Here is a 13,794-nt window from a genome sequence, read left to right as displayed (position 1 = left end):
AAGATAGACATGGATAACAACTAATATAGTCCATTGACACCTGTAGAACGCATTCAAGGCTAACATAGTTGTTGTTTTGTTTGAATGGATGCAGATGAGGACTCTATCCTTTCTTGGATTTTTTTTGGCTTAAAGAAAATGTCTGTCCTTGACATACCAGGCTCTTTCCATTTCATGGAACATACATTTTAAATTGACCATTGTACTTCTACACTAGGATGAGACCTCATTCTTATAGCAATGTACAAATATAATTCTAAGACTGAGTTGTTTTTATACTAATCATTGTCACTTGTCTAAAGTTAGCTATCTTTTGGACTGAAATGCTCATTTATGTTATATTATTTAAGTAAAACAACTACATACACTTCCTATACATAAGGCTTCCCCAGTTCTCTAGGAAACCACGACGCTAGCTTTAGGATTTTGCTTGAATTATAGTGTTAAGTTAGACCCACTGTTTATAATTCCTATGTAGGTTGGCTGGTGTTAGGTTGTCCTTCTTAGACTATAATTTTGGATACCTGCTCATGGCTATCATAGTCGTTTTGCTTTGCCGGTTTAAAGGTTGCATGTCCATCCTACAATACTAGCCTAAACTTTGTATAAAATTTTAGGATCACCCACACTATAAACTGACTGCTCGCATGAGGATAATCCACGACCCAGAGAACAATACAAGAATTTTAGAACAATTTAGATTTTACTTAAAGGACCAAACTCTAAAAAAGCCCTAGCTACTAGAACTAGACCTTTTCTTGCTAGAAAGGCCAAGAGCATTGTAACCTCTTACCCTAAGTAATCTCTTGCTAATCGGGCATTTTGTCTATTGCAGACCCTTGCTCTTTCACAAGGCCTGGAATTAACTTTTGAACCTCTCTTTGTAGCAACCTCCCTTGTCCTCAAATGTATAAGCAGCTTGGATGCTTCTCATCTCTTTATGAATATCTTGTACATGCTGTCTTTCAACGATTGGGTCAAATCTTGGCAGCTTTAGACAAAGACACCAAAGACGGGGTTGCTATGACATTGCCCAACTACCCATACTTTTGTTACAATACCAACAAGAGCTAGCTCAGTTCTCTTCATCAGGGGCTGGATTATCTAACTTTTTCAAGAAGTTATGTGGTCTCAAACCAACTATCATGGATGCCCCAACTACTTCAGCTATCCCTCAAACGGGGGGGCATCTTTTGTAGAGATAGTGCTGCTCTGGAAGCTGTTAGGAATTTCAAAACAACCTCTGCTCCCTTAGCCACTCTAACCTTAATGGTGCCCAAAGTTTCTAAAGGTTTTTCTTTTTTACCAGTTAGACAATATGAACCTGAGTCCTTTGGTGTGGACCATCAACTCTGGGTCCTCCCCAACAAAGCCTTTTTGGCACCAATCCTTAGCGAAACTTGGATTTATTTGGCTACTCTACCAACATCCACGATTGAAGATTTTAGATTTGGAATCTTGAAAGGAGGACAGTTTCTAAACAAAGAAGAACTCATCAAAGCCCCGTTCAACCTTAACTTTGTTGGCCGTTAAGTGCTCCTCTAGTGCAGTGTTATACATTTGTACAAAAGGTAACATGGAGTTTGCTAAAAGAAATCCTGACTTCTACATTGAATCTATCTCGAATGGTTTTCGGCTCTATCTAAAATATGCCTGCAAATTTCTTGACCCCAAAGCCTCTTGTGAGTCCAACATCATGTGGTTCAACCATGCTATTTGGTATATCCTCAACCACCTTGATCAACTCTTCCCTGAGAAACCGGTGGACTTTCATTTATCCCTTATCTGCTCTTAGTTGGGGGGACATGCCAAACAATTGATGGTTGCTTAAATTTCTTTTAACATCTTTCATGGGCTAATGCTTGATATCCTTAGAGAGCTCAAATCTGATGAACCAACAACTTATATAACTACTTATGCCAACTATAAAGGTGTCAAGATCATCACTAGTTTACTCAAGCCCTGTATTGAGGATGATGATTCTCCCTCACTAGAAAGACCTAACTCTTTAACCACCCCCAATAACTCTTTCACATCTTTTTTAACCCCCAACACTTCCTCCAGCTTTAATAGGGAAAAATCACGTAGCTTTACTAGAGGAAGAGGTAGAAATACTCCCATATGGCACCTCTTTGACTTATGATCATCTATACTGTGGAAGTTTCTTTTGGCCCTTGTGGAAGGATGCATCTCACAAAGAAAACTGCTACTTTGGAGTATATCTATTTACATTGTCTTTTCCAAAATGAGCTTTTGAATTGGTTTCCCCCCAAAACAATATTTTGTGAGTGCTTTGATTTACTTTTTGGAAACTATAAGATGCTTGATAATGTCCTTATTGGCTGGAGGTATCAGCAACCTATCAAGAATCGTGTCTACAGTAATGATGTTTTACATCACAACACAATACCAGAATGCGCTTGTGATAAATATAGCACATTTTGTAAAGATTTTGGTGATTTGGGCAAACATGTATGCACTTGTGATCTTAATACAAATTGATGACACCACAGTCCAAAAAATCCTTGCTAAAGGACTGAATCACATCCCTAGTTTTCCAGAAAACCCACATCTTTCCCTATCAGCTTTACTTAGCTGCTTAACTGACCTTGTCAGTCCTCTTCAACTAGAGAAGTCGGTCATATTGGACTTAACTAAATTAGTTTAACAATATTTTTTTCAAAAAATCTCTTTTCTACCATACAAATGGCTGTCCACTAACAGTACTTAGATCACACCGCACCTTGGACTTCAATTTCAAAAAAATCACACATAATTGGTTCGTGGTAGGGCTTGATAAAAGCACCAATTTTCCTACTCTTATGTGCAAAAACTTGGCTTGGAAAGCATCACATTTTTTACTATCTGGAAGGGAATTCACGCTGCTTAGCCATTCCCCTAGTACGATTATTGATAGGATCACTAAGCATCTTAATAATATTGGATATTCTCTTAAGACAACAACCCACATATAAACATCACAAACATAAATTCAGATGGATATACTAAAGATATCAAACTTTTCCTTGACCTTATACTTTTTGAGTTTGAATCTGTGCGTGCAACTAAGCAAAAAATTTGTTCAAACTTCCTCAAGATACACTATAACCCCTTTTGGCTAGTAAGAAACTTCATTGAAGTCACTCTCAACTTACCTAGACAAATATTTCATCTTTTTACTGCAGATATCACTCAATGCTACAAAAATATACTCCTGAACGAGGAATCGGGGCTGAAGAATACTCTAATAAAGATGATTGGATAGCATTTAAGCACGCTAAGGAAAAAGATTTTTTTAACATCTCCCTCACTAATAAACCAAGACGGATTGAGAAATCCCACTCATCTCACAACTTCCACTTTAATAAGAAAAAGCTGGTGTATTGCATTACCTAGATTCTTGACAAATGTTCTATTATCTTCGGAGGCCAATGTTTTAACCAAAGCCTAAGCATCCCTATGGGTTTTTCATGCTCATGTCTTATGTGTAATTTATATAAGGATAACGGTCATAAGCTCTCCCTATTTAAGCGTACTTACAGATACATAGATGGCATTCTAAGCCTCAACAATAGATCTTTTTTAGAGGAGATTAACCTCATTTACCCTAACTACCTTGAAATTGAACTAACTTATGGTAAATGTTTCACTACATCCTCTAGTTTCTTTTCCACCTCTGCTCAATTCCTTAACTCTACAATTATGCTACATAACCCCTATAATGGCGGCTATGAATACCGTTTCACCTGGAAAAGAAATCTTTTGAGTATCTCTTCCATTGAGTTCATCAAAAAGAAAAGTAACCGACCTCATAAAGAAGCTCTTAATACATGCATTAGCCTCCTTTACTTGATCTTGTATTCATCCTCTAACTGCTTCTTAGCTTGGGAAGACATTGGGCTTTTATACACAAATTTTGCCTTAATGGATTTAGGAGGAATGACCTAATTGCTACTATCATCAAAATTATTTCCTAGAATGACTTGCCTAGCTTGCAATTCAGCCGCTCTAATCTCATCTCTTTAATCAGGCAGTAGACCCATGCACAATGGACCTACTACCGACCCATTGTGTATGGTGCTTGGGATAGGGCGGGTACACATACAGACACCTCGACACACACACTTGTTACCTATACAGTAGTTTGATTATATATATAGAAACAAAAAAAATCATGTATTTTCGTACACAAATCCCTGTGGTAATACTTTTTGGAAAAGGAATTAATTGAAAAATGGGGGGTTAACCTTCTTCCTCCCTAACACAACATGGGAACCCACCCATTGGGGGATATTTTGAGGTAGCTACTTTCTTTACCTTAAACCTCATTCCCGTTGGTTGTGTCTGTCTCACTTAATTGCACTGCAACGCATATGATACCCCCTACACGGGATCTCTCTCCCTCTCAACTCCCCGTATGTAAGCAAGAGTGGCCATATAAGCAACTCGGGAAGCAATAGCTACTGAGTACTTGATCGTGGGCATCTTCAACTTGAACTTGCCCGGAGGCACGATATAAGGTGAGGGTGCTTTGGCCCCTTACTTAGTCTATGGGCTTATTTTCCTCTGCGTGTGTTTTTCAACAAGAGGTGTGAGGGTTTTTCTTTTACTAAGCAATTATGGAAGTTGTTGAGCTACCATCTCAGGTTGGTACTCGCCTTGATACCTTGATGAGATATGTTGATGTTTTTTATGCTAAAACGAGCAGTTATTACCAACTAACAGTACCTGGTATTTTTTGATTTTTTTTGCGACTGTATAATTAGGCAATTAAAGATGGCTCAAAATACATTGATGATCATACTGAGTATTGTTTGGTTTCTTGGCCATTGTAGGGGAATTAGTTTCTGCCTTTGTTAGCTTGTACAACGCCTGTAAATCATTTTTTGATAAAGGTGTTTGTTTAACCATATAAATGGTGCTTGTTGTGGCAATATTTGGAAAAGGGAATGGGGGTTCTTATACGGGTTACTGTCGTATGACTAGCCAAGTGTCGGAACTATTTGTCACTTTATCAAATATATGGAAATTTTTGCAATACTACTGCGAAGTAGGAAAGGTCTTGGTTTCTTTTGAGCAAAAGGTTGGGTTTTTTCTGCTTAAACAACACATGTAACTCTTTTTAGATGGTATGGTAACCAATGGAGAACCAATATAGTGGTGCTTTAATGTGGCAGTACTCGGATAGTAAAAAATGGGGGACCTTATACTTGATATTGTCATTTTTTTGGCCTAGAGTTGGGGCTGGTAAGACTCTATATCAGATACATGGTAATTTTTGCATACTACTGGGTAGTGAGAAGGGGCTTGGTTTATTTTGAGCAAAAGGTTGGGGTTGGTTTTTTTCAGCTTGAACAACACTTGTAACTCATTTTAGATGATATGGTAACCAATGCACAACCAATATAGTGGTGCTTTAATGTGATAGTACTCAGACAGTGAAAAATGGGGGATCTTCTACTTGATACTATCATTTTTCTGGCCTGGAGTTGGGGCCGTTGAGACTATGTAGTATCAGATACATGGAAATTTCTGCATACTACTACGTAGTGTAAAGGGGTTTTTTCTCCCTCAGGCCACGTTTGGGTCTGCTACACTTACAAAGGATCTCGCGTAGTAAGTTATATCGCATAAACTTAACAATACTGGTAACATATATGGGTTCTTTCTCCTTATTGATCTTCTTAACTTGGGCTACACTTACAAAGGATCCCGCATAGTAAGTTATATCGCATGAAGTTGAGAATATTGGTAACATATATGGGTTTTTTCTCCTTACTAATCCTCTTAACTTGGGCTCTCTTAGTGGGGTGATTTTTTTTAAAAAAACTCTGGTAGGTTGACAATTATAATGAATATGTGATTGTTAAGACGGCTTGACAAAAGCTGAAAGGGTTTTTTGAAGGTATCTAGAGTTGTTTTTGAGAAACACTTTATGGCTTCATGGTAGTTAGTTAAAGCAGTGAAATCGGAGCCTGAAAAAATTGGCAAGGACGTTTTGGTATCGGTACATATCTCAAGCTGATAAATAGGTTACTTTATGCTTTATGATACTTGAGAATTTGGACCTAAAACAAATTGGCGTAACAGTTTTTCTAAAAACAAACTAACCTATGGGTTAAAATAAGACACTTGGATCAAAAGGGGTAATGGCCTTTTGATCAAAATGATATATATGTTTCAAAGGTCTTTTGAAACATTGGGATATAAAGAGAACATACAATTACTGAAATTTTTTCTGAAAAGAACTAAGAGACATGAACATTTTTTTGACAGTAGTTTTAAGTTAAAAAGGGTTGTAAGTTGGACATGGATAATAAATGATATAGTCCATTGACACCTGTAATACACATCCAAGGCTAACGAATATGTTGTCTTGTTTGGATGAATGCAAGTGAGGACCCTATCCTTTCTTGGAATTTTTTTAAATCTTAAAGCTATTGTCAGTCAAGATAATAGACCTGCTCTTACCACTTGGGAAGTAATTCTATATTGGATCACTATCATTGTATACTAGAATGAGGCTTCATTCTCATATGCCATGAACAAATAGATTCTAAGACTGAGTTGTTTTTGTACTAATTTTTGCCTTTTCTCTGAAGCTAGCAGTCTTTTGGATGTAAAATTTCAATTATGTCTTATTATATAAGTTAAAACAGCTACACACGTACACGCACACGCACACACACACACATATTTAAGTGCTGATATGGTTTTATAGCTCTACACTTGACCAGATCGGCTTACAAACTAAATCTCGCTGCCTGAGAGAGTCGAGGATTTTCCCCCACCGTAAAAAGGACCCTGGAATGGGAAAATACTCTGTATACATAGCAATCGAGGACTGAATAAAATTAAAGTTCTCCCCTTAGGGCATCTACTTAATCTCCATGGGATAAATCTCTTCACTAGAGAGCATGACCTCTTCTGGTAAAAACTAAATGTGGGTTTTTACCTACCCCCAAAGGGGCGCATGGCGTATTCTTATGAAAATTTCTTAAGTGGGGACACAATAGATGGAAGCTATATTTTGAAATTAAAGGCAAGGGGAGTATCTTACCATTGCTCCCTGCTTTCCATAAAATCATTGCATAACAAATCAAAAACAAAATGAGTTTCTAGGAAGTCCTAATGTAAATTGTGCATTCCATCTGCAAAAATGTGTTGCTTTTGTTACACACACACACACACACACACAAGTACTAATATTAATTTGATTTTTTAAAATAGGATCTCAATATAAACTCTATATGCTTTTAAACATACGTTGGACATGGCACTTCACATGGAGTGGATCACCCTTCGGATAAAAATAAAGTTGAAATCCCCCCCCCCCATAGGGTGCCTACCATATTTACCACTCTTGCATACTTTGACACTTAGTTGATGGGCGGACAATTTACAAAATTTAAACCCCTATAGCGACTTATACATCTGGGTAACGCGCGTTATCTACTAAATCCCCATGTGATGGGACCCTTCACCGGCCGCTTAGCCACCTCTAGTAAAATCTGGGTAACGTGCGTTATCTACTAAATCCCTATGTGATGGGACCCTTCACTGGGCGCTTAGCTATCTCTAGCAAAATCTACGAGTAAAATTCTTCCCCCAAATAGAGCGCTTAGCTCATTTATGTGACACATTATTACCTACTGGCGTGTGTGCACACTTCACGCCCCACTCCTTGCCTCACTCTCGAGAAGCTCTCTCTGCTATGCATGCGCATCGACTGGGTATAGGGATCCATCTCTCTCCCACTGGAGTTGTCATGGCAATTGTCACCTGTATTATAAGCCTCGGGATTTTGACTTGCCGATGAACAAACTAGAATGAATTCTCCTTGCTAGCCCTACTGAGTGCATCTATCAGAGGTGCTTCACTATTTAAATGAGGTGAGGGATCCTCTATGCCCCTCACTTAGCCTTGTCTTTTGCGTATTGTGTGTGTTTGTGAGAGAGAGGTATTTGAGGTGCTTTCTCTACTCGACTGCATACTATGTGGCTATGGAGTTGGGAACATGGAGGTGCTTCTCAGGATGGTACCCCATCGGAACTAACTCATTTTTTTTATTGACAACATATGATCTGCACTTGCTCGTTTGGATGGTTGGTAATATTACGAGTACACTGCGGTTTGTTTCATGAAAGATTCACATATTTGGGCTATATAGAACTTTTAAGGGTTTTTTGATTAAAAGAGTGTTGTTGGCATTATGTGTTAATGGTTATATGAAGGCACCCAGCTTGGTCAACTGTAGTTACATACTAACAACTTGTTTTTTTTCATGTTTTCACATTCGATATAGGGCAACTTTACCATACTGCACATGTTTTTCCAGGCAATGGACTTGATATTTTTTTGATTAAGGGGTTAAACACATGGGGCTTACTCTCAAAACTCCCGCAGGATGGTTGTTGTGCCTTGGTAAAAGGCCTATAACTGGTAGTTGATGCCTTTTTTGGTTTTAGGAGTTTTGAACTATTGACCACGGGTTTTAAACTATGTTTTTGCAGTACTTCAATCCAAGAAAAAAGATGCTGCCTGAGAGGGGTTATGAGAAAATCATGTTATACCCCTTGGTTTTTTAGGCAAAACAATGGACTCTTCTCTCTGCATTTTTTTATGTACATAACTATGCTTTTACCTATGCCAAGCAAAAGAATTTTTTGGTTTTGTTTAAAGAGCTACTCAATTGATTTCAGTTTTCTCCTTAAAAACTGGGGAGAGGGGGTAGGATTGATACCTCGATCACCTGCCTAGTCTTAATAATTTTTTAGACTGGTTGTGTTGCATTTTGAAAGTCCATAGCAACATTTGGCCTTTTTTATAAACCTAAAAGTGCAAAAATGCCATATAGAAAGATTAGTATAAAGGGAACAAAACAATTTGGTCTGCAATTGGGAGTAAGACCCTTGGATCGGGAGGGGTGGTGGCCTTCCGATTAAAATGATATGTATGTAAATAGCTATTTAAGGTCTTGATAAATCGGGTTGTATAATTACCTTATCTATTAAAACTACATGAAATCACTTGTATTTTAAAGGATGATGACCTTTTTTATTACAAGAATGAACTTAAAAGGAACAAAAAACACACCTTTTACTTGGCAAAACTGGAATTTATAATTACTCTGGATGATGTTTTAGTCGAGAAGGTTGTAAGATGGACATGGATAACAACTGATATAATCGATTGACACATGTAAAATACATTCAAGGTTAACATAGTTGTTGTCTTGTTTGAATGGATGCACGTGAGGACCCTATCCCTTCTTGGAATTTTTTTGGCTTAAAGCAAATATACATATACCTAGATGAATCCAAGATAAGCCCAGATTCACCCTTGAAGGAAAGTGCAAGGTATAGACCCATGGTAGTCACCCACAAGACAATACAACCATCAGCTCCATCATGCATAGTATTGACTAAATACCACGACATCCCCACTAACGTCGTCAGTGCCCAATAGTGGGTGTAGAACTAGGTACTAACATATGCTCCCCAACACAACACACACCACACGCACACACACACATGAGCATACATCAACACAAAGTTCAACGTGCTGAGTTTCTGTCATGACTCCGGAGATAAAGGGCAGACTCAACCATAATGAAGCCTAGCACTAAAAGAAGCATTAAATTGGAAAAATTAGCACAAAAACAAGGTAGTTGATAGGGCATACGCACCACAAAAGATAGAAAGAATTAGCACAATATCAAATGTATCTTTGACATACCAGGATCTTGTCATTTCGTGGAACATACATTTTAAATCGACCATTGTACTTCTACACTAGGACGAGACTTCATTCTTATAGCAATGTACAAAAATAGTTTTAAGACTGAGTAATTTTTGTACTAATCATGGTCACTTGTCTAAAGCTAGCTGTCTTTTGAATTGAAATGTTCATTTATGTTGTATTATTTAAGTAGAACAACCACACACACACACACACACACCCCATCTTCATTCTTGTAATTTTGTATGCATGGCATGGCTGTGTATGAATCTAATACAACTTTAAAAAAGGAGAGGAATATTCTAGCGTTAATGTTAAAAATCTTAGAGTTGTATTGTCACAACAAAACCCAAGGACACACGCATATTCCTATATATGTGTACGTCTGTGTGATATGTATATATAATATTTATGTATCACACACAACACACACATCTCTTCTTCTGCAATTAATGCCCCCTATGTGGTTGATGTGCAAGAGCCTATTACACCCTAATTGTCTTTCTATCCATTGCACCCAAAATCCCATATTATCAAAACGTCATTTGCACAAAAAAAATCTGAAAGTGCACACAAATCAAGATAAAATGGGGTGGTAATTGCACCACCATTCACAACTTAAGCAAAGGCAATAATATTCACAATTCAATCTTCTATAAACTTCAAGCATGGAGAACAAGCACAAGTTTATAGAAGATTGACTTGTGAATAGTATGCTTATGCACTACAAGTATTATTAAACTGAATTAAGCTAAAATAGAGAACTTATAATGTAGCTAAATAGAAGTCATCTAGTCTTCCTATCCAGGTTCCTTTCGAAACATGGGATAATGCGGCTCTTCTACTTTAAAGATGAGCAAATAGACGTACTCAAGTAAAACTCTGGATATATAGAGGCTTCCAAAATCTATCTTAACCCTAGCATGCTATAGGTGTACAATATGTGTGTGTGTGTGTGTGTGTGTGTGTGTGTGTGTGAGAGAGAGAGAGAGAGAGAGAGAGAGTTTTAAAGAGAGATTCTATCACACGCACATAAGAGGATTCAAATGACCATGCCGAGAGTGCATTAAAAAACCAATATTAAGTGGTCCCAATGTAGAGAGAGAAAGTGATCTAGTGATCCCTAGTGCTAGTTCCGAAGATCAATCAATAGCTATAAGAACCATTTTTTATGCCTGATATAAGGGGTATCCAGATCAATGTTGCACATTAAATCGATCAGTGCTTTTTGCAAGGAGATCAATTATGAATGAGACTAATCTCAGTAATAAAAAAGGAGAGTAGTGAAAGAGACATCATTATTTTTCATAGTAGTGAAAGAGAAGTACATAGAAAAGAACTGTTTTCACCATCAAATAAAGACCAAGGAAAATGTCGAAAAGTGTGTGGATCATTTAGGAGATGCAAAGGGGGCTAGTGATGTAAGATTCGTCTATCATGACGTTGACAATACGCCCCTTTAGGGTCAGAGGTACTACAGAGATTAAGGGGCAATGCAAAAAAAAAACAATGCGCCAACAACAAGAAAGAAACAAACATAATAACAAGCTCCTTGAATGAATATAATGCAGCAAGGCACTTTACAATGTGACAGCTTTCAAAGAGGGTTTGAATAATATTTTGTAGATACAAGTACAAAAAATCAGAAGGAAAAGATTTCAAAAGTTTCTTTCGAAGGGCTGCTGAAAAAATGCTGTATTTTAAAATTTAAAGCTTAGTCGCCACTCTTCTCCATCTTCCCAAAAACTCTCTGCCCTGCTCATCACAGAAATATACACACAATTCACTTGCTTCTCATTAGCTTTGGCACATTTAGTCCAAGTTAATAGTAGAAGTCACACATTTCAAGAAATGTATTGGGGTCAGCTCCTTGACTATATATTGAAGTATTAAGATTGCATGCTCTTTCTTTTTAGGAAAAAGAAGGAGAATTTACCTAGCTTGAAAAAGAAAGGAACTATGACATGCATTAAAACAGCACTTGCAGAAGCAAAAAGTAAAACCTCGCTTTGGGCCTAAGTTACTTCTTGACTACCTCACAAGTCGGAGCCCTGTGAAGAGCTTCTACATTCTGTTTCTTAAAAATAGGATATGCTGTGTTGAATCTCTTGTTGAAGCACCCTACTGGCACTATACTGTGAGTACTACACAGAAGTATGGTACAAAATTTTTTCCCGAGAAAAAGATCCTTCTATTAGTTAATGAAACTGCCCATAGGGCTACAACCACCTCTACTAGAGAGGGCTACAACAATCATACCGGGAGACTCTCCCAACGAAAAAACAGCATATGTACAATTGAGGGCTAAATCAGGAGATGGGAGGAGGGAAAAGCCACACAGGTGTCCTGTAGTGCCATCTGAGCACACCCTGGACCATGGTGAAGAAAGGCCTAGGGTGCCAGAGTCGAAGGAACGCCTCTCTACGCTCCCGCATGCAGTCGGAGCTGCCCTGAAGTCTCTCGAACTGTCCCCTAAGAGTATGGATCAGCTCCAGCCAAAAATCTCGAACAGTCTCCGCTAGTGGCACAAGACGAGCCTCAAAGATGCGGAAGCAGCGGGCCCGCCAGATGAACCAGAGTGTCAGGCCACAGACGAGCTCCTAACACACCTCTCTCTCACTGCACCACTCTTGTGGAGTAAGCTCTGGAGCAGGTTGGAGTGTAGATCAACCCCCCTGTATCACTATCATCCTGCTGGTGGAGGATAGCTCAAACTGTAGTGTAGGGCCCGTGAGAGTAGACCAAGTAGCTGCCTCCCAAGTGTACTCCCGTGCTGGGGAGAGAGCTGGCATCAACCGAAGGACCCGAAGCCAAACCTGTTGTGCCATAGGGCAGTCCCAAAGACAGTGACGCTGACTCTCTAAAGGATGGTCACAAGCTGCTCATGCTGCCGAGAGGCCACTATGTACAAGCCAACTCCCCACTGTTGTAGCTCTATGTGCAACCAACCACTAAAACAACGTGATTCGCCGCGGCTGTCTCGCATCCCACAACCTCACCCAAAAAGCTAACAAGAACTCAGTTGTGAGACCCTCCTCCTGCCAATGAGGCGCTGCAGTAGGACGAGCCTCTCTTTGTGCTGCCAGTATGTGACATCCTAGTCGAACAGTGTACTGAAAGAAAGGGACCCTTGGATGGTCGGCTCATGAGAAAGGGTCCCTCCAAAACCACTCTCCAATGTCCCACTGCACTTGTGCCAGTGGACAACTCTCCCAAGCCCACAGCCTCTAGTGGCCTGTCTCATGACACAAGTCCTCCCACAGATGCCCATAACTCGGATCCTCTGAAAACAACACTCTGCAACCTGTGGGGCCTCTGTTGAGACTGTGTAATTGATCCTCGCCCTGTAGCTCTAAAAACATGGAGGGTACAGTCTCTGAGCAAGCCCAAACTACGATGAGGACCTCCATTCGCATGAAGGCCCCCATCCATTTGGGCGCTGCTGACTCGAGAGGTGTAAGCCACTCAGCTGGTACTACCTCCGTGATGTCCTGACACATGCTCTGCACTCCTCTCATGCCTTGTAGCTGAATGCTCCCAAGAAACATGAGGCCTACTACCAACCAAGTGGCCTCTCTGAGTGCTGACCAAGGGGTTCCAAACAAGGGGCTGTCTCAGGCGCTCCTCCATGCAAGTGGGCTGGTGTTGCTCCAGGCCTCTCCGCAACTGCTCCAAGGAGCGAAGAAGGCTCACATCAAAACGATCCTCCAGTCTCCTGCTCACGCCAACTCTGTGCATCTCTATGAAAATCCATCTGATGGAGGTCTCCAAGGGCCTCCTGCCTGAGGCACTCTAGCTCTAAGCCGCTGAAGCAAAAACTCCTTCCAGGGCTCCTCCCCCGAAGCAGTCCTCTGACAACAAACTTCCCAAGAAGAGCTCCACTCTGCTATGCAGGGTCTATGATCCCCAACCCCCCCTGAGAACAAGGTAGAGTGATCATTGATCACCTGCCGGGCTATTTGAGGGTCACGCCCTGACCAAAGAAAGTTCCTGATCAGCCTCTCTACCTGGCTGATGCAGGAGCTCCAACAAGATGTAATGTACCACATAGTA

At 39.7% G+C, this 13,794-nt stretch overlaps 1 protein-coding gene across 2 annotated transcripts in view; it reads right to left on the bottom strand.

Moving 5' to 3' along the window:
• Window positions 1-11,269: 11,269 nt before the first annotated feature.
• HOL3 (S-adenosyl-L-methionine-dependent methyltransferases superfamily protein) overlaps window positions 11,270-13,794 on the bottom strand; it is a 45,806-nt gene continuing 43,281 nt past the window's right edge. For both annotated transcript variants that reach the window (XM_086528492.1, XM_086528493.1), the window contains exon 8: window positions 11,270-11,496. In XM_086528492.1, coding sequence (XP_086384618.1) covers window positions 11,449-11,496 — 48 coding nt within the window. In that variant the 3' untranslated portion in view covers window positions 11,270-11,448. The remainder of the gene's footprint in view (window positions 11,497-13,794) is intronic.

Source organism: Adiantum capillus-veneris, chromosome 14, assembly GCF_014529385.1.
Source record: "Adiantum capillus-veneris isolate H3 chromosome 14, ASM1452938v2, whole genome shotgun sequence".
NCBI classification, from domain to species: Eukaryota; Viridiplantae; Streptophyta; class Polypodiopsida; order Polypodiales; family Pteridaceae; genus Adiantum; species Adiantum capillus-veneris.
This window is presented reverse-complemented; position numbering and strand designations above follow the sequence as displayed.